This window comes from Choloepus didactylus, chromosome 3 (assembly GCF_015220235.1).
Source record: "Choloepus didactylus isolate mChoDid1 chromosome 3, mChoDid1.pri, whole genome shotgun sequence".
Taxonomy (NCBI): Eukaryota; Metazoa; Chordata; class Mammalia; order Pilosa; family Megalonychidae; genus Choloepus; species Choloepus didactylus.
Window position 1 is genome coordinate 218,032,967 of NC_051309.1, and position 22,731 is coordinate 218,055,697.

A 22,731-nucleotide genomic window follows, 5' to 3' on the forward strand; every position below is an offset into this window, starting at 1 on the left:
ACATTCACTCAGACTCACCGTGTGGAGAAGTAGGCATTACAATGGATACATAATACTGTTATAATAGACAACGTGACACTGGACACAGAATTCACTGGCTTTACTACATGTCCAATCACTCAAAAGAAAGTGGCCTTATAGTATTGTGGAATAGCCTGTTAAAGACTCAGCTCAGGGACAATACTCTGTAGAATTACTGAACCAATGGCCCATGTATGGGACTGTGTTCCTAAATGTTAGAAAAGACAGTTAAAAGAACCAAAGGGTAGAAGGAGGATTGACCCAGCTGACCTTTACTCCTAGTTACCCACTTATTTTTGTGCTTCTCATTCCCTCAACCTTAGGCTCTTTTAGTTAAGAGATCCTGGTTCAGTTTTTCCACAAGGGTCACCGGACAGTTTCCACTGAACTTGAATCTACAGAACTGTTTCGTGGTCACTTCATGTTTCTTAGGCTACTGGATCAGGAAGAAAATAAAGAAATTTATTGTACTGGTGGGGGTAATGAACCCATGAGGAGCTAATATTGCTGCTGTACAGTGGAGGCAAAGATTACAAGTTGTGCCAGTTTGTATATATTATGTCCCCCAGAAAAAGCCATATTCTTTAATGCATTCTTATAGGGGCAAATGTATTAGTGTTGATTAGGCTGGAACTTTCTGATGGAGTGTTTCCATGGAGATGTGACCCACACAATCATGAGTGGTAACTTTGGTTAGTGCGTGATCTCCGATTGAATGTTTCCATGGAGGTGTGGCCCTGCCCATTCAGCGTGGGCCTTGATTAGTTCACTGGAGTCTTAAAAAGGGGCTCACAAATGGAAGAACCTCAGAGCTGCAACCTAGAGAGACATTTTGAAGATGGCTGTTGAGAGCAGACTTTTGCTCTGGAGGAGCTAAGAGAGGACAAAATGCCCCAAGAGCAACATATTGAAGAATACACAGGAGCCGAGAGAGAAGCTGGAACACAACCCGGGATCAGCATATGCCAGCCACGTGCCTTCCGAGCTTACAGAAATTTTCCAGATGCCATTGGCCTTCAGTGAAGGTACCCTATTGTTGATGTCTTACCTTGGACAATTTATGGCCTTAAGACTGTAACTCTGTAAACAAACAGACCCAATTTTTAAAATTTCATAAAATATTTGAATGTCTAGACACTTCACCAAAGAAGATACCTGGATTGAAAATAAGCAATTAAAAGATGTTCAACATCATTAGTCATTAGAGAAATGTAAATTAAAGCACAAAAAGATGCCACTATATATCCACTAGATTAGCAAACATTAGAAGACTAACCACACAAAGTGTTAATGAAGGTATGGACACCCTCAACTCTCCTACAATGCTGAATGGAATGTATGTATGTAATTTTAGAAAACAGTTTGGTAGTTTCTCAAAATGTTAAACACACATCTACCATACAGCCTAGCCATCCTACTCCTAGATGTTTACTGAAGACAAATGAAAGCGTACGTCCATATGCTTATAAGACTTACAAGTGAATGTTCACAGCAACTTTATATGTAATAGCCAAAAACTAGAAACAACTCAATGTTCATTAACAGGTGGATGGATAAACAAATTTTGGTACATCCACACCACAGCAATAATGGAAACAAACCATTGACACACACAACATTGTGGGTGAATGTTAACATCATCACGCCAAGTGGATGACATTAAATACAAAAGAATACATACTATACGATTCCATTTAAATAAAATTCTAGAAAAGTTCCTTGGGTACTTTGTTAAAAGTGACAAAAAGCAGACTGGTGGTTGCATGGGAAAGGAGGTGGAGAGAAAGAGATTACAAGAGGACATGAGAAAACTTTTGGGGGGTGATGGAAATGTTTGTTATCTTGATTATGGGACAGTTTCACAGGTGTATGCATATGTCATAACTAATCAAATTGTATACTTTAAATATGTACAGTTTATCCCACATCAATTATACCTCAAGAAAGTCATTTTTTAAAAAAGTTTATCCAAACTCCATGAAGTTGTATGTCTGATGATTAGATCTTGTCTCACTTATTATAATCTCATGGGGACAGCATTTCTCAATAAATGTGTTTTGACTATCTAAAATTAACCGATGAGTCCTCCTCAATACCAAAAGACTTTCTTCTACATAATTAAAAAAGCACATAAAATGGAGAATAAGTCTACTCAGATTCACTAAGATGCAGCAGACAGATTCCAGTTGGTCTCCATGAGCCTCACTTTCTTGTATTCACACCCTTGTGTCATCCCCTCCCCTTGAGTGTAGGTGTTACTCTTGACTTGTTTCTAACCAACAGAATGCAGCAGAGGTGGCAGGATGTGTGGGATTCTGTGCACATGATTATGTTACCTAAGGGTGCAGCACCCATCTTGCTGGAGTCTCCTGCCCCTGTGCTGGCTTTGAGAAGCCAGGTGAGGAAGGCCAGTAGGAACTGACGGCAGCCTCAAGCCCGCAGCAAGCAAGAAACTAAATCCTATAATGCAAGGAACTGAATTCTGCCAAAAGAACGTGAATTTGGAAGCAGACACTTCCCCAGTTGTGCCTCCATAGGAGAACCCAGCCTTGGAGGATTGTTTTAACCTGCTGTTTATGATCACTTCTCACACAGTGCTATGGGTTGAATTGCATCCCCCTAAAAATATACGTTGAAGTCATAATACTCAGTAACTCAGAATGCGATCTTACTTGGAAATAGGGTCAATGTAGATCCAATTAGTTAAGATGAGGTCATAATGCAGTAAAATGGGCTCTGAATACATGACTGGTGCCCTTACAAGAAGGGGAGAAGAGACACAAAGAGGAGAAGACCACGTGAAGATGGAGACACGCAGGGAGAAGATGGCCGTGTGAACAAGGAGGCAGAGATGGGAGTTGTGCTGCTACAAGTCAAGGAGTGTCTGGGGTCACCAGAAGCTGGAAGGGGCAAGGAAAGATCTTCCCTGGAACCTTCAGAGAGAGCAAGGCCAGGCTGACACCTCAATTTCTGGCCTCCAGAGCTGTTAGAGAATAAATTTCTGTTGTTTTAAGCTGCCCAGTTTGCGATTTGTTACAGCAGTCCTAGCAAATTAATGCATGCAGCAATAGATAACCAATACATGAGATCTGTGTGTTTATGAGAGGGAGAAGAGAGGAGAAGCAGCGTAAAGACAGGTAAAATCCATTTGATACTCTAGTTCTATTTTCTACATCCAAACATAGTGATTTAAACAACTGGCAATTACAAGAGGAAATAATTTGTTACAGAAAATCAAATCATTCCTTGCAGCTTTTCCCTGGCCAAAAGAGAGAAAGTGAAGAAACTGAAATATAATTGGCTTACTTTAAGGAGTGCCATAAATAAGCTGCAACAAAACTTGTAAGATGAATGCAAATGAAAACGGCTGCTCTCTAACACCGTTGAATTTACTTCCATGGTATGTTTTGTTCTGCTTTCCAATAATGAGCACATTCGCATTTTAGAGTTTTCACTAATTTACTGAAATACAAGCAAAGTTTTCTAATCCTCTTCTCTGACCGGCTCTCTAGAAGTAAGAAATGCACGCTGGAGGACAGCCTACTCTATTTTTCTTCACTGACTCTATACCACCTTCGAGCACGGAAATATCACAATCAGTTAACTGTTCCTATTGGAAATGCAGAAACATATGTATCTTCCTATATCTTTTTTTCCTAATAAAAAATCTGTATTTATTTAGAAGCATTCAGAATGTCAACAAAATAGCTACGTCTTTTTTTTTTTTCTATTACAGAGCGGTATTCAGTTAACAGAATGACAATTATTTCAGATAAGCTGCATCAGAGACAACTGAAGGTGAAAAACTACCATCCCCATATATAACTAATTTGCGCTGTGCACCAAGAAGAACCTGCTTTAAATTTCCATGCCAATTTACAACCCACATATTGTACCAGGCAAGGTTAGGGGCTATTGAAAAGATCACCAGGACAGGGCTATCTAAAGACACGTTGTTAACTATACAAAAAAAAAAAAAAACACTGTACAGTTTAAAAACAAATCTTACATAGCCTTATGTTTCAATCCTGTATCTTTTAAAAAGCTATTTCGCTTATGTTCTGTTCCAGTGCCCAATAATCATCCCATCAGGGTTTCTTGCCTCTGGACAGACCTTCAGTTTTCTATACATATATGATCTCTAAGCCTGGACAGGTTCTTGTGAGAAAGCCCAGGCAGACCCTCGCCCTCCAGAAGTTCTATATTTTTTGCTTTGATATAGTTTTGAGAATAAACAACTGGCTTAGTATGGGCAATCAATGTGGTCTCTTATTTTCCCGTGTGTTTCCACAGCATTGTGTGTGTGAGTGTGTGTTTTTATTTTTGCTGCAGTGCAGCCCCATAAATTTGGACATAAAGGAAGTCATTTGAAATCAGAAGTATTTTCAGATAAGAACGATGTTAACGTTTCTGCTCCCGATCAAGACATTCAGCATAAAAATAAATTATTGTATAAGTAAAAGTGTGTTATATAAAACCAGATAAAAGAGCCTAAACGTTCATAATTGTTAAAATTAAGAAAATAATGCTTCAAATATTTTTAATTTGCCTGAACATATATATATTTAGTATGTGAAAGACCTAAGTTTATATAAAAAAAAATCCATATGCTGTTTAGATTTATGTTGGACCTGAAATTAATATGCAAGCCAAAATAAGTATTTAACAAAAATTGTTTGCCTTCTGAGAATTTGTATCTGAGAGGCAGAGAAGGGAATGGTGGATGACAGGCAAATGATGGATACAGGCCACCTCATTTTTTAAAAACTTCAGGGGAATGTAAAACTAATATTTCTCTTTCTTTCAATAAATTTCCTCTTAACAAATTGTTATGCCCAAAGTGGGATGATTCTTGTTATAGAGTAAATTAAGTAAACATTAAGAGCATCGAGAAATTTAAAGATATCACTAAGAACTTCATAATAATTGAAGAAAAAGAGACTTTATAGGACTATCCTCATAATTATTTGAATATTCTCCATATATATTAATAAGTGTGTACATCAGAAAGAGCAAGTACGAGGGAGAGAGCAAAAAGAGAGACTGATTGATCGTGTATGTGAAATGAAAATAAGTTTCAAAATGGCAGCCCGTGGGGCATGAGCATAAGGGACTGGCAGCCATCTCATACACCTTCGCATGGTATTGATGGAGAGGCTAAGGGGTTGACCCTATGGATGAGATTCAGAACCTTTTTTGTTTTTTTGGCTGCTTTCCTCCTTCTTCCTCCAGCCTCCTTGGGTCACTGCCCAAACGAAGCAATACAGAGGAGAATTTACAGTCTTAAGGAAGTAGGACTCGACGAGTAAACTTCATGACCGTCCTCAGGAGACAGTAATGAAATATTCAAACTCCTTGCAGACCCTGGTCTCTCTCTGATACCAGCGAAGAGCAGGGATAAATCAGTGGCAAGAAAAGAAGTGACCATGATGTGATGTGATCTCAAGGCAGAAGTGATCTTACAGCAGAAATGATCTCAAGGAAGTGCCCTAAAGTGATCTCAAGGCAAAGATCAAGGCCAGTCTATGCACTCCCTTTATCCAGTATATGGACAGAAGAGTGGGAAAATGGGGACAAAAATTAGATGAAGAATAGGGTGGGATGGAGGGGATGGAGAGATTTAGGTGTTCTTTTTTGCTTTTATTTTTATTTTGGAGTAAGGAAAAGGTTCAAAAAATTGATTCTGGTGATGAACGCACAACCGTATGATGGTGCTGTAAATAACTGATTGTACACTATGGAAGACTGTAGGGTGTGTGAATATATCTCAATTAAACTGTATTAAAAAAAGTAAATGAACAATGGGGGAGGAGGGGAATGGGATGATTTGGATATTCTTTTTTATTTATTTTAATTTTCATTTTATTTTTCGGAGTAATGAAAACGTTCAAGGTTTAACTGTGGTGATGAAAGCACAACTCTATGACAATATGGTGACCAGCTGATTGTATGCTTTGAATGACTGCATGTTATATGATTATATTTCAATAAAATTGCATTTAAAAAAAAAACAAAAGAGGGCCAGCCTAGCGCTCCTTTGCCAAACCGTGATACACTTACCTTTTCCTGACGCCGAATATTACTCCACACCTTGCTGCACACCAGACACTCAAACGCATCGATGTAGTTGTCCTGGCTGACGTCCTGCACGCCCCATTTCCGCTCTCGCAGAGCTGTGAGGAGTCGCTGGTTGGAGATCTCCCCCTTCAGCTTCCACTCGATGTGGGCCTCGTACAGCCGGTCGTCATCATCCAGCTGTCTGATGTAACTCGCCAGGTCTCTGGGGTGCGGAAACTCTGACACGAGCACAGCACTGCGGTTACTTGGAAGCCAGTCCGCGACGCTGGGGGAGCCGTAATACACAGGGACCACCCCCAGCTTCAGGGGTCGCCAGAGCTTCTCCGTGATGTAGTCATCACACACCGCGTTCTCAAAAGCCAGGATAAACTTATACTGCGCCAGGATCCTATAGAAGCCATCGGCATCCATGGAGGCTGGATTGCTCAGCGGCGGAGGGAGCTCTCTGTTTCGTAAACACTCGCCGTAGGAATCGACCTCGATGTGAGTCATCAGCTCCCGGACGTAGCTGTCCCTGTCTGACGGCGGATCGCAGTCCGACTGCACGTACACCAGCGGGGCAAGTCTTGTTCTAAGGCTGTTTTTGGACTGCAGAGGAACCAGGTATCGGAGTGACTTCAGCATTCCGATGCCCTCCAAGTACTGCGTGGTTAGTGGCAAGTGGGAACGCCTGCTGAACGTGGCAGTGTAGTTGAACAAGGTGATGACTGGCTCGTGAAAGAGCTTGTAATTGTTCTTTGGAGACTCTTCATGAAAAAGGGCCCAGTCGTGATGGGCCTTCCGAGGCAGAGGTAAGCTGTCTATATTAAAGTCGGTACCTAAGAAAAGACAAGAAAAGAAAATATTAGTATGTCCAAATGAATGTTAGTGTCTAAGTTTGAGTCTACCTGGTAAGATTAGAATACAGAGGAGTTGCAGCCTATGAATGGGAAGTACATTACAGTGTCGCTACAGGTCAGTCATAGGCTTTCCTCCCAGAAACTGCTCAGGGAGAGTATTGCAGTAATAAATGACTATCTCATTTTATAGAAAAAGGAAATGGGGTAGTGAATGGGGTAGCGTCTGGCCAGGTTCTAAAGGAAGATTATTCTACCGCCTCCTGCAATTGGCTTTTCTTCCCAGAGGCGCTGCCTAAGAGGGCAGGAGAAATAAAGAGATAATGATAGACAGTTCTTAAAAAAGAACAGGCAAGAGAAACAAAGCCAAAGCGAGGAAAGCAACCAGATTGGCAGAGTTATTAATTGGGAAAAAAAAAAAAAGCAAAATCGTGCAAAAGTAACCAGAAGAAATATACAAGATAGATTTTTTTTTAATCCAAAATGATCAATTTCAACAAAGTGCAGTTAATCAATCTTAGTCAAAAAGGTAGACAAGAAGCTTTTAAAGACGGAAGGGCTGATAATAGCAGTATGCTACAGACCACTGCAGGATAGACATGAATTAACAAGGACATCAAGAAATAGGGAAGGCATAACAGGGTTATAATTATGAGCGATTTTAGCTTCCACAGTATTAATTGGAAAATTTTTGAAACATGATACTGGGCGGACAGAAATGACGGATGCGGTAAGCGATTGTTTCCTGACGGCGTGGGTGGAGATCCAATCAGGAAGAACTTATATCTATAAAAGAGAAAGAAGGATTAAGACAATATCACAACACAAATATTGTATAGAATTTCTAAAGTGTTTCTGACATTGATGATTTTGTAGCCACTGATTTGAATTTTTTTAAAAATAAATGTAAGGAAATGGCAAGTAAATCCATCTTCCAGCACCCACTGGGGGAAAAAAATGCTTTGAATAAATGCTTCCAGCTGAAGGAAGCACATTTTTCTGGTAGGGTTCATAAAAATTAATTATTTACTGCCAGCGTACAATCTGTCAAATAAATATAAACTCTTTGGTGCCAACAGTACACATCAATGAGAAATCAATTAATCAAGAAAGGCTTTTAAACAATTAAAGATCAGATAAGACTATGTTGGAGGGCATGAAGGGAACACTGAGAAAATGCTGAAGAACTCATCTCCTATTTCAATAATAAGCTTTTACTCTCAGTGAGTCAGTGAAGAATGACAAACATAAAAATGAGTATATATTTTTCTACTTGGCATTTGCTATTTCTGGCCTTCAACCTCAGAACTAACACACATCCCCACACCTGAAATTCAATGACATGTATAGTTGGGTGGTTGGCATAGTTTACTATTCATTAAGATGAAGAAACATGAGGACATGGAGGAAAACTAAGAAAGGCAACTCATTGCATTGGGGTGGTTGCTGCTCAAAAAGGGTCTAGATTGGCCAAGTAGCCAATGATGCTAAAATTGAGTTAGAACCAAGGAGAGTAGTACTAGGGGCCAATTCATAGTAGTTGGAGGCAGGAATCAAAGTTGTAGAGTTGGAGACTTGGGGAGACAATATTAAAAGAAAAGTAGATCCACAATTAACTGGGCAATCAGGTACAAGGGTCTTGTGTGAAACACAAGTGGCTGTCAGCTACCAACTATCATGTGGCACGTGGATGAGCCAGATGAAGAGTCACAGCCAAGATCCAACTGCAGAGCAGAAAACAGAGAGACAAGAGACCTCCATTCTTCAGAGAATAGTGAGGCCTGAGTTTTATCTCTGCCTGTCTACATCAGTGAAATGTAGGAGAAATTAAAAATTACTATGCAACTCTTTCATGGCCACTATCTACGTCGTTCAAGTTGAGCTGGTAATTGGAAACAGGACTTGAAACCGGAACCGGTTATAATGAGCTGTTAACTCATGATAACTAGGAGATGAGGGCTTACTGGTCCATTATATCTCCAGCCAAGTGGCCATTAGAGCGTTGATACTGAAGGAAGGGGAGAAGAGAATGAGGCCCCTTGTACATGTAATCTATAGTAGAAAAAAAGCCTACAGAGTCTAAGCAAGAAACATTTATACTCATGCAGTAAAATGCAACACACCTTTTCAAAAATGAATGTGTGAGATTCTCATACATTCATCTGAATTCTGTTAGTCTGCAGGTGTGGGGCTACCTTCAGTAGTGAGGGGATGCCTCTTTAATAGAGAGGAAAGATAAAGGGACCTAATTTCTTAATATTTCCTGCATAAAAAAGCATTTCCTAGTTATTTCCCTGAAACACACACACACATAGAAGATTACATTGAAATGCTTTTTCAGTTAGATGCTTTCCGACTAAAATCGTCCTGGGCAGATTTTAAAAATATGTATGTCACTTAGCCCAGCGAGGTTCTCTCATAAGCACAGACGGTCAAGAATACTGAAACTAGAACCATGACAGACCTCGAGTACTTTAACTGAAATATCACAGCCTAGAATAGGAATGTCAGTATTAAGCAATTTTGGAAGGCATTAGATGTGGCTCAGAAAACAAGTAAGTTATTTAGCAATCACTGACTATAGCAATGCCCATGACAAGAGCTGGAATTGGAGTCTTTAAAGAAATGAAAATCAATTAACCTATGGTAAATTGATAAAAATGTGATTAGCTTGCATGTGATTAGTTCACTGGTTTATTATGCAGTCATCTTCACTGGCTCTTACATTTCATCTGCAAGGTTAACGACTATGGATCCAAACTTTTATCTTTCTGGGTTATTTTGTATTTACTGAAACTGACAAATTCATTTGCTCTTTTAAATAACAGCTGACAAATAGATCTTAAGCACTAAAATGCATTGTAAAGGTAATTGCAACTTGGAATTCAAATGGAAAAAATAAATACTGGCAAGTGCTGCCAGATTTGCTGACGATGGAGACGGAACTTGAGATAGCAGATAAGCAGAAGACAATATTTTATGGTATGTATTTAACCTTTTCCATCAGCAGGGGCATATACTACTTTTATTGTTCCCACACAAACTGGTGAAAACCGAAGGCAACATGTATTATTACCCTACTTTATAAACAAAGTTTGAGTCACTCACCTAGACCAAAAAACCTGGTGACTGGAGAGAGCCAAAATCTTCAGACTGGCTCAGGGAGCAGAGATCACTGGCCCTGACACGATGTTGATTCTTTTTGAGTGACGTGCTGTTGAAACTCTCAAGCACACCCACAAAATTCCTCCCTGCCTTTAGCACACTGAAGATGCAAAAAACCTAGTCAGCTCAGGAAGATGGTATGCCTCAATTTGGAGAAGAGAAGAGCCCCCACAAAATGTTCTCCAACAGTAAACTCTGCTTTTAAAAAGAACTTCTAGCATAAAACTGATAATGTGGTCTCATAAAAAATACCCCAATAGAGAGAACTGAAGCATTTAAGGAAGAACAATTTAGGACAAAGGGCTATCTCATATAATACAATCTAGCATTTGCAGAGCTCATTTCCAAGCCTTTTCACATGAATTTTCCCAAGTTAGGCACACAACCCTATCGGGTCATATTTTCTGGAGGGTTCTAATGATTAGCTAAAAAATGGAAATGGTATTTGTAACTATAGAAACTTTTAACACCCCTCTTCCTTACTCCAACACACAAATCCAGAACATATAGAAGAGTTAGCTCAACACCCTGAGATCTGAGTAGTTCCTAAAGCTTTCACGTGCTGGACTAACTAATAAATGTAATCAGAAAAAGATGCCTATGTTCATTTTCTTCCTGGAATAACTTTACACCATTTCCTAATTCCTACAAGGAAGGCCAGAGTGGGCCCCTCTTGACCAAGACTAAGTGTCCATGTCCAAATTTAAGCTGCCAGTCATCCTCCCCAAGCATGGGTATCTGGAGACTGGAATTCATGCTCTCAACTAATCAGGGGCCTGATGTACATTTTATGATCCCTCGAACCAAGGGCACAAATTCAGATTTAAAACCTCTGAGCAAATACATCCGACACAGTTGAGCAGGGGAAAAGGGCAGGAGGGAATGATTACTTGCCTTTGGTGCATTCTCCCCAAGTGGTTCCTTTTCAACAATTTATGCTAAGGTAATATACTGACATGACAGTTGCTACACTCCCACTCAGGTTTAACTACAACCTAGTGACTGATGGATCCTAAATTTGTATTTCATCCAGACTGTGCCCTTGAACTTCAACCAGATAGCTTAACAGCCTGCTAGAATAGAACTCTTCATTTGGACATCCCAAAAAAACCACAAATCACCATGCCCAGACTAAACTAGTCATCTTCCCCCAAAAACCAATCCTTTTCCCATCTTATTTTTCACCACTGACAAAACCACCAAAGTTGTTTGAACCCTTCAGAGTAAGCTAATTGTTCCACCTTTGAGCGTAACTCATCCTTTGTTTTTTCTTCTAATAGATCTCAAGTGCACAGAATTAGGATAATCACAATCCTTGGTATGTAACATCTTCACTTCAATGAACCAAGTAGGAGCCTATAGAAACTCTTTCATCACGCACCTCTTCCTAACTCCAACATACAAATGCAGAACATATAGAAGAGTTAGCTCAACGCCCTGAGATCTGAGTAGTTCCTGAAGCTTTCAGGTGCTGGACTAATGATAAATGTAATCAGATAAAGATGCCTATGTTCATTTTTTTCCTGGAATAACTTTACACCAATTCCTAATTCCTACAAGGAACAAAACAGCATGTATACAGGAGATTTTGCACCTTTTATTTTTTTAAACAGTCTCCACCAAAATGGATCAATGAGTCAATGCTTTCTATGAATTCATCATTAAAGCAACACATGTAAAGCAGAGAATTCTTCTCTGGAAGAAACTAATTCTTTACAGATAAACCAATGTCTCCCAACCCACCACACCTTCCTTGGGGATTTCAAACACTAGGCTTAGTAGGGCAAGTGTCTTTTGCCCAAGATGAAAGTACTCTTAGCTAAACTTTGGTTCATAAAAGAGCCACAGAACGACCTTAGTTAGCTCTTTTTCCTAAACGGAGGCTGTGTTAGTGATTGGCTTGGTAGCTTCTCAGCTCCGTTTCCCCACTACTGTGCTATGCTCTGTACGGCTTGGAGCTAGACCCTGCAAATTTCATTTCCCGACTCCCTTGCCAACTGGCTTGCCATGAGGTCCTGCCACTGGGAGCACTGTAGGGAATCTGGGAGGTGAGAGGAAGAGAGAAGAACCCCCTTCTTCAAGGTTTCTCATGTAGCAGAGAAAGCAGCAGCAGCAGCAGCAGTGAGCTCATCGGCTACAGTGACACCAGCAGGTCTGCAGCAGTTGACAGCCCTGGTGGCAGCAGTAATGACCAAGAGGGCTGGCTCTTGGTTCTGCTCAGACAGCCCACGTCCAACAGCAGAGCCATGGGGATACAGAGACATGGCAGTCCTGTACTCCAAATTTCCCCTTTTGCTTATCCATATCAGGGAAGGCAGTGGTTATTTTGCACAGCCCTCTCTTCCCTTCTTTCGTGCCACCAACCCTTCAGGACCTTTATGACCAATTCCTGTGACAATTCCTTCTGTTTGAAATGCCTAGAATAAGTTCGGTTTTCCTGGCAGTCTACGATTAGTACAGAGGCCTATTTTAAAAGCAACATCTAGGACTTCTATATGAATACAATTTATTACTCCGACTTCCATGGCAAGTTTTCTCTTGTTTTCTTGCTCCTTGATTTTTCCATAAGTACTATGTTTCTTCAGAATTCTACCCCCTTGTTACCACCATCCCAGGCTTCTATTTTTCCCTCAGCTTATTTCTCTCTTAGACTATCTGATAATAATGCAGAAGCAGAATGCCAGCCTCCTATTAAAGAAGGGAACATATAAAATCAAAAAATGAGACTCCCTTTAAGAAAGGAGCCAGCAAATTACTTGAAACTAAAACCACCTGCCTCATTCAAGTAGTGTTGTAAATCCCTTGTTAGTGTTGCTCAGTAAAATATGCAGAACACTGATGACAGGACTAGCTACAAAGACTAATCAGGGGTGAAGGTCTTAAGTACAATTGCTTGTGACCACAGTCTAAGTTTTAATACAAATTACAAATCCTCTCAAGTAGGCTATCCTGGAGTTAACTCTTATGCAAGATCCAGCTAGATATTCCAAATGCCACAGTATGCCAAGCCCTGCTCAACAGTAGTCCCGAAAAGATAAAGAATACCCTGGTCCCTATCTGAGACTCTATAAAAGTTTCACTCACTAAGTTTTATTTTTCAGAAACTTAAATCCTCCAGAGTATTCCTATGTCACATAAATCCCAAAATCCAGAAGCAACAGCCTCTGCAAGAAAATCAAACAGATGCATCCCCCTTCCCTATACGGTCAACACCCCTTTCCAATATGGACAAGTTAGGGTGATCACTACCCAAATATTCCTCAAGATTGAGACAGTGATCAAATGAGAGGGAGGGGTAGCAACAGACAAGATAGGATTTAACAAAGAATTACGAATACTGAATCTTTATATAAATATTTTTTTTCAGTTTTTAGGGTACTAGAATGGCTAGAAGGAAAGAACTGATATGGTGGAACTGTAACCCATAACATGCTTTGAAATTCGCTCTATAGCTACTTAATAAATCATACTTTGAAAGTTATCACTTTTTCTGTATATATATTTCACAATAAAAAACTTTTAAAAAAATCCTCTCGACTACGTTTCTTGGTATTCAATGTAAAAGGAGACAAAGACTCTCTTCTTGCTAAAAGATTTTACCACAGAAGCATTTACCCATCTGAAATCAAAACTTCTATGATCAAAAGATGTTAAAGCTTATGAAACAAGTCTTTAGCAAAACCTAAGTACCGTGGGAGACAGCAATAGCTCATAAATTACACTATTGTGAATCACCTCAGATGTAACTAAACTTGCAGTGACCTCACTGAGCTTTTTTCCTCATTTCCTGCTTTGGATTAAATTCTTTGTTTCACAAAGCTCAATGCAACTTCTGGTGGTTTGAAATAACTTAAAATTGCTACCTCCCTGCTACCGCTGCCTACCAGAAGCTTAAAGCAAACTGAAGTACCGATGACAGTTTCTAAATTGAAACACAAAATGAAATTCAGTTTCTTCCACAACAATAATCAGAAGAAATGAGAATTAGGTGTTGTGAAGAAAAGAGGGAGAGCAAGCCAAGGAGCAAAGCAAGAGTCATAGTTTTGCCAGGCAAGCCCAGGGTACCATCCTGCAGTAGGGGAGAGAGGCACAGAGATGTCATCAAGGGGTTGCCAAAGCCAGTTCAGCGCGCCCTGTAGCGTTCTGCTAAACTCTGGCATGAAATCTTCACGGCAAGACTCCATAACCCCGTCTAGTAACATCTTAGTTACTAAAAGCCACGTGAAGGGGTTCCTGTGCCTGACGTCCTGGTTACTCTGTTTTGGACTGAACTGTGTGTCCCCCCAAAAGACACGTTTGAGTCCTAACTCCCAGTCACAGTGAATGTGGCCTTATTTGGAAACAGGAGCTTTGAAGATGTCATTAGTCAAGACAAAGCCAAACTGGATTAGAGTAGGCTCTAATGCAATATGACGGGTGCCCTTATAAGAAAGAAATTGGACCCAGACAGTCAGGCACAAAAGAGAGGCAGCCCTGAGACAGAAGCAGAAATTGAGTTATGCCACAAGACAAAGAAGGATGGCCAGCAAACCACAGCCAGGACCCTACCAACAGCAGAAGAAGTGTGGCCCTGCTGATACCTTGATTTTGGACTTCTAGCTTCCAGTACTGCAAGGCAATAAATTTTTGTTGTTTTAAGCCATCCAGGTGTTTTTTTTTCTTTAAACTTTTTGTTTGAAAAAATTCAAACTTACAGGACAGTGGCAAAAATAATATAAACCCCATACAGAGCGCTCCACCCCCAAGATACCCAGATCTACCAATTTTAACAGTTGCCACATTTGCCATTCATTCGATCTATCCATCCATAAATCCATCTATCTATCCATATACCCATCTATCTATTTCTACCTGTTTTCTGAACATTTGAAAGCAGGTTGCACACATCATGCTTCCTGAACAATTGATACTTACATGCACATCTCCTAAGAACAAGGATATTCACTTACATAACGACCTTACGTACACTTATTAACTTCAAGAAATTTAACTGATATAAAGCTTCCAGTCTACATTCCAATTTTTTCATACATCACAATAATGTCCTTTGAAGCCTTTTCTTCCTCCATTATTAGATCCTGTCCAGGATCATGTTTTGCATTTATCATGATCTCTTTAGCTGCCCTTTTTTCTTTAAATTGGAAAACATATAAACAACATAAACCTTCTCATCCACTCCCTCCCAAGCATACTATTCAGTGGGATTAATCATATTCAAAATGTTGTGGGACCCTCACCACCACCCATTGCTAGAACCTACTTTCCCCTCATCCCAAACAGAAACACTATACCCATTATCCATCAACTGCCTGCACCCACCCCTGGCTACCTTTCCTTGTGGTTACCATGGGGCTTAAATTTAACAACCTAGATCTATAACAATCTCATTTGGTATGATACCAACTTCCACCTCAGTAGCATACACACACTATGTTCATTTTTGTCACAAATTACATGTTTATACACTATGAATCCAAAACCACTGACACATCATTTCATTTTATGCATTTGCCTTTTCAGTCATGTAGGAAGTAAAAAGTGGAGTTACAAACCAAAATACAGTACTGCCATTTATATTTACCCATATTGTTACCTTTACCAGAGAACTTTATTTCTTCATGTGGCTTCAAAAGATTGTCTAGTGTTCTTTCCTTTCAACATGTAGAACTCCCCTTTTAACACTGCTTGTAGGGCAGGTCTCAGATGACAGGTTCCCTCAACTTTTGTTTATCTAAAAACATCTTAATCTCGCCCTCATTTTTGAAAGACAGTTCTGACAGATACAGAATGTTTGGTTGACAATTTTTTTGCTTTCAGCCCTTCAAACATGTAATCCTACTGCCTTCTTGCCTACATGATTTTTGATGAGAAATCAGCACTTAATCTTACTGAGGCCCCTTATATGTACGTGTTGCTTCTCTTTTGCAGTTTTCAGAATTCTCTCTTTGTTTTTGGCATTGACAGTTTGATTATACTAGACCACAGTGTAGGTCTATTTGGGTTTATCCTGTTTGGAGTTCGATGAGCTTCCTAAATGTGGATATTCATCTCTTTCTTTAAATTTGGGAAGTTCTCAGCCATTATTTCTCTGTGTGCTTTTTGTTCTTTCTCCTTCTGGGACTCCCACAATGCATATATTGGTATGTTTGATAGTGTCCCACAGGTTCCTCAGGCACTGTTTACTTTTCTCCATTCTTTATTTCTTTCTACTACTCAGACTGAATGATTTCAACTGCCATATCTTCAAGCTCACTGATTCTTTCTTCTGCCAACTCCAATCTGCTGTTGAAGCCCTCTAGGGAATTTTTTATTTCTCTTACTGTGGTCTTCAGCTCTGTTTGGATCCTTTTTATTATTTCTTTCTCTTTATTGATATTCTCTTTGTGCTCACCTATCATTTTCCTAATGTCATTTAGCAACTTGTCCACATTTTCCTTTGGCTCCTTGAGCATATTTAGGACCATTTTTTTGAGGTCATTGTCTGATATGTCCCAGGTCTGGTCCTACTCGTTGATAGTTTCTAATGCTGAATCTTCTCCTTTAGATGGGCCATAATTTCCTGTTTCTTTGTATGTTTTGTAATCTTTTGTTGAAATAAGGACATTTTGATATTTTAATTAGTTCTTGCTGGAATTTAGATTCTGAGGAGTCTGTTTCTTAAGCTTGTATCCAGCTAGTGTTATGATAGAAATTTCCTTGAATGTCAGAAAGAAGGAAAAAAAATAAACAATGCACCTTCCCCATTTGTGAGTGCTCTCCTCCACAGCTTAACCAGAGCTTAGCTCAAGGCAAAGCATAGGGTCTTCCTCAGTCCTTTCTGTGCATGTATCTTATTCTGGATATGTGGGCATGGCCCTAGAAATTCCCCCATTTTCACTGATATGAATGTACCCTCTTCTCTAGGACACAGTCTTTCCTCATGGTCCTGAGCACTGTACTGTATGTCCCATAGCCAGCAAACCTTTGTCCCAGACAGCTAAGATTTGGCTGTTCTCCTAGTCTTCTGTAGAAAAGCTCTGTGGCTGCCTTCTACATGCAGGGCAAATTCTGGAATGGCAAGTCTGCCACAAGTGTCCTCGTTCAGTCCTTCCGGCAGCTACCAAATAGACTGGCACAGACATGCAGTCTTCCAGTATGTGCACAGGGTTACTCTGCTCCCCCTGGAACTGGGGCCAAGGACCTGCACTGGGAGCACAGGCCAGCTCCATGCTGAGCCAGTGCGGGGATGGAGGAAAGACCATCAAAGACACCAGAAGATCCTACCATTGACTTTTTCTTGATTCAGCAGTCATCTATTACTGTAATCATTTAACTGTTTTCTGGAGCTTTGAGAAAGATGTTTCTGCCAGTTCTTGCTGTTTGTTCAAAGTGTCTGTGGGGGCATGCAGTCCCGGAATGTCTCAGTCTACCACCTTGAATGGGGCAGAACCCCACTGGAGTTTTTCAATTTATTACCTATTCTGAAATAACTCTGTGAAGTCCATATCCTTTGCTGTTGTGGCCACTGAGTCTCTGTTCTATTGCCTTAGTGGTCAGCTAGTGATTTGCCATCTATATCCTTAAATACCTGTGGTTGTCAAGAAATCAGCCACCACTTGTCTTCCTCTGTATTTTCATAGGGACAGCTGATAACGAAGCATAAGCCACCCAGTTTGTTATGGCCACCATAGGAAACTAAGACACTCTCTCTTGGAGCCAAGAAACCTGGAGACAGAAGACAACACCAGGAATTCCACAAAGCATAGCCACACCTAATATGTAAGGTTTTGCTGAGCCCTTCTATTTAGGAATCATGAAGCTGGGACTCTGGGGCCTCAAAAATGAACAAAATGAGCCCCAAAGGATCTTATGGCTCTGAATGTAAATGTTAATCACTAGCTGAAATTCAAAGTAGAATAACATAAATGCAAATAGCTATGGCAGGAGAAAGACAGGAGTAATTATTTCTGACCAGTACAAGAATTTGGGGCTGAATTACTGGTAAGTACATAGAAAACAAGGCAATTGAAAAATAAGACCCAGTTACTAACTCAGGGCAAACAAAAAGCTGAGGAAAAAAAGAAAAGTTATCTGTGTACCTACTCACTCATCTATAAATATCATTTGTACAGCCATAATAATGCAAACAGTGAATATTGATCTATTCAACATGATAATATAACTATAAATGGAGGGTGGGGATATACGAAGGGTAAGCATGTGTGTTGGACAGGTGAGGGTAAAAGACTAAATCCTCCTTTCCAAGATAGAAAGTCCACGGGTAATGCCTAATAATGAAAAATCAATAAAAAGTAGTAGCAGCATGTTATTTAGAGCTGTGGTGACAGCCAAGAGAGTCAGACAAATGTCTTGAAATTGGGGACCTCAGGAGAGAACTATTTGCTCTTTAAACCTGTCATATGCATAACATTGATAAAAATATAAACAAAGTGAACAAAAGACTATATGGGAAAAGTGTCTTCCTTCCTCCCCCCGTGCACCTGCCACCCAGGTCCTACCTTTGTTATCAGTTTGTTGTGTGTTTTTCAGTTTTAAAATGTATGTATGCATGTACATATGTATGTATGTATAGGAGGAAAGAAGAAAAGAAAGAAGGAAGGAAGTGAGGGAGGGAGGGAGACAGGGAGGGTAGACAGCACATTTAATTGAATCCAGGAAACATAAATTATAGATGAACCATTATTTTTTCTGTCACTAAGAAAAGTATTGCCAATTAAACGATGATATGATGCTTTCTTATCACTTAGAATTTTTATTTTATACTTATTGGAAGAGCTCTTTTAGATTTACTCAGACACAAATTTTTTGTCACTTGTTACTCTTGTCAATAGTTATAGAAAATGGAAGCTAAATCAGTTAAAGTGACTAAAATTTCCTCACTTTCAGAGTCCCAACTCTTCTGAATCACTTCTCAACTCAGAATCTTCGATATCTGTGTTTTCTACTTAATTTTGTGCTTTATGCCACCAAGACTGTTAAACTATTTGTTTAAAAGAGTGTTCCACTGTTGTCCCTGGGATTTTCTTCCAAACCATGAATACCATCCCCAAGTTTTGATGACAATGCTTTCTTGATATTACTAGAAGTCAAAGAAAGTTTTCAGATACTACTCGACTCATTTTCTCTCCTCAAACAGCGCTTAAATGGATTGTTGATGGAAACATCACAGGGGCACAGCTGTCCCACTGTGCCAGAAGGAAGAACCACCAGTTCAGGCCCACATGGACAATGACAACTCTCTCACTGCGTCTACCTGGCTGACAGTGATTGAAGGGACACCATCAACTATAAAGAACAAGCTGATTTCAGAGGTGCTGAAACATGAAAAAAAAAATGCTATTTAGAATTAAGGAAATGTTATTTTTTCACATAAATGAAAACATATAAACACTGTTGTGAGCCTGGCCTTTTCCATTTAACTATCATGGAGATGTTTCCATTCAGTACATGCAGAGCTGCCCTCTTCTTTTTAATAATCCTGTGATATTATTAGACTGTGTATATGTTGAGATAAATGCAGTCACTTCAATAGTCTCGCAATTTTGGGGGGATGGGCAAAAGCCTATGAAAAGTGGGTTGAAAAAACATCTGTTTTCATAAGGTAGGTGCACTGTATCTGAAAGCATTTGATACTGCTGACATCTTCAACACCAACTAAAACATCAGTTCACACTGTCCACCTGTCTGCCTTGGACACACAGCTGGAGGGACATTTCTCAGAAGTCAATACTGAATACAGCAATCAATCTCCAAGATAATTAAATCACAGGCTTATCCTCGGAAACCAGTGTTCAAGACACCAAGGGAGTGGTAGTTCCAAAGCAAGTCTATCCAGCAGATATTGATGTAAAACTGCCAAATCACTTTATTCCAGTTAGTCTTTGGGTTACATCTGACCTTAGTTGGAAGTTATGTCCTAGAGAAATAAAATTCTTCTCATTCTCAAAACCTGAATGTTCCACTCCATTTAATCATGTTAGTTAGAATCTTGCTCTACCTTAGAGAGAAATAGCACAGAATAAAGCACTGTGCTTCAAAGTTAATTATGCCTTGGATGCACCCAGCTTGATTTTCTAAAGTACACATCTCAACACAGTAACAACAAAACAACGACCTTGGTCAAAGACTGCAGATCCACATTAAAATCTCTGGTAATACAATGTCTAAAGTGTATTTTATAGGCCCAGAATTAACACTGTAATCAAAGAAGACCCAACTCTCCTATGGCAGACAAAAAAAGAGTAACAACATAAAACAAAGGACATGAACATTTTCCTATAATTTTTCTTTTATTTAAAATGTTTTTCTTTAAATTTCTAGTATAATTATGTTCAATACAAGAAATTTTTGAGCTCAAAAAAGATTAAAAAAGGAGGGAGGAAAGAAAGTAAAGGAGGAGGAGATGAAGAAACATCATCCCTACTCCCACCACTCAAAGAAAATCAATGTTCCACACTCTGGGGAGGAGGGGGTTGTTTCATATATATAAGTAGGTGTTTGTGTGCAAAGTGAGCACTGTATGTGTGTGTGTGTGTGTGTGTGTGTGTGTGTGTGTGTAAGATCCAAATGAGAAGATATTTATACTAACTCATCAGTGGAGTCACTCCTGGAATGTCTTGAGCAAAAGAATTTAGGGTGAGATTAGTTTATGCTATGTTGCTCATACTCAGAGTAAGATGAAATGTATCCAAAATTACTCTATCCTGTACAGACTGCAGTAAAAAGAAAGAACAGAATGGGCCACAAAATAAGCAATGAAAATCCCCACAAATACTCCTATCATGGCTAGAGAAGCCTAATAGGCAAAGTGCCTTGTTTTGTGGATCAGCATGTCCTTGTGCTCTAAAGCTGCAGTACATGTGAGCAGACAACTAACTGGTGATCGGGTGCAGAGGGCAAAAGTTCCAGACCTGGGGTGCTCAGAGAGAGACAGGATTATACAAAGTTTGGGGGCTGCTAGATGTGCTTGGATACATGAGGTCACAGAGCTTTCGGCTACTACAGTTGTCATATATCCATGCAGAAAGACATCTCCAATGTGTGGAGAAATGCAGAGCAGGAGGATGTCTTCGAAGACAACTGCTACACCAAACTTATGCCTGCCTACCCCTATTTCTGATTAATTTGATAAATAAATGTCTTTATCGCTGAGGCATTCTTGGTCAGACATTTGGGACTTGCAGCCTGATGCATTGTACTGACGACGGAATTCATCTGTGGCCAAAAGTTTGGGAGACCCACAGGGTGGTGTTGAGGAGTGGTGTTATAGATAAGACCTTTCCTGCTCTTTTTAAAAAACAGGCTAAACTGCTACTACCAATGGGCCTCCAAGAGGCAAATACATTTGCAGGAGAGTTTCCTAAGCAGCTCAACTGGTTCTTCCCTTTCCAGTGGTCGCATGGCTTTTTAAATAGACCTGAACCAAAGCACTTATCATACTTAGCTGAATTATGTGTGCACCTGTGTGCCCACCCACCCCACCCCCCACCAGACAGGGACCCCCTCAAGTACCCCTGCCTTTGTAAGTATCTACCCTAAGAGCCTAACATAGTACCTGGAACATAGTCAGTACTTGAAAATATTTGGGGAATGAATAAATGCATTTCTAGATTTTATTTTGCAGAAGTCAGACCATTGCTTATTCTGGCAGTAAGATAAAGAAAGAGGAAGAGGACGTAAAAGTAGAAATTGTGTGCCAGCAGCAAGAACCCATCAGGGAGGAAAGAGCTCATGGTAGGCTGAAAAATGGGCCCCCCAAAGACATGTCCACACCCTAATCCCTGGCCCCGGTAAATGTTACCGTGTTTGGAAAAAAGGTTGTGTCCTCAATACCATCACAAGTACCTCTATAAGAGGGAGTACTCCTGTATAGGGAGAGGCAGAGAGAACGAAGACACACAGAGGAGGAGGGGACCACGTGGCCATGGAGGCAGACCCTGGAGATGCGGCCACAAGCCCAGGAGAGCTGGCAGCCACGAGAAGTGGGAAAGACAAAGGAGGGACTCTCCCCTAAAGCCCTCAGAGAGAGTGCGATCTTGTCGACACCTCGATTTTGGTCCAGCAAAACTGATTTTGGACTTCTTGCCTTCAGAACTGTGAGAGAATGCATTTCTGTAGTTTCAAGCCACCAAGCTGGTGGTGATTTGTTACAGCAGCCCCAGGGAACTAATGCCGAGCTCAAATGTGGAACCACTGGGAATTCTCAAAAGCTGAAAATAAAGTCAAAGCAGTGAAAGATGGGCCAGCCCTCCACCCAAGGGCCAGCTGAAACGTATATCAGTTCCATCATAGGCAAACAGAAATTTCAGTTCACATTCCAAGCTATGTGATTTCATTACTTGTACCTCTACCCAACGAGTTCAAAATGTTCTGTGAACATAAAATGCTATATTAAGTCAGGAAGAAATAGGTGAAACGAATTGATGAGAAAATCACTGCATCATCTTACAAACTTTCTGCCGCCTCATTTACTCTGACAAGTAGAGCAGTTGTGCTTTAATTACTTGTGATAATCCTTCATGGTAGACTAGTAAATGATACTACCACCTCATAAAAAATAATGAAGATTTAATACTTGGCATCCAGTTATTAATTCTTTGCAAAAAAAAAAGACAGAGTTAATGATTTGAGA

The 22,731-nt window shown here is 40.0% G+C and overlaps 1 protein-coding gene across 1 annotated transcript in view; it reads right to left on the reverse strand.

The window, feature by feature from the left end:
* The window catches only part of FUT10 (fucosyltransferase 10), an 89,009-nt gene that overhangs the window by 23,036 nt on the left and 43,242 nt on the right, over positions 1-22,731 (reverse strand). The window contains exon 3 of the mRNA XM_037831337.1: positions 6,082-6,917. Coding sequence (XP_037687265.1) covers positions 6,082-6,917 — 836 coding nt within the window. The remainder of the gene's footprint in view (positions 1-6,081; positions 6,918-22,731) is intronic.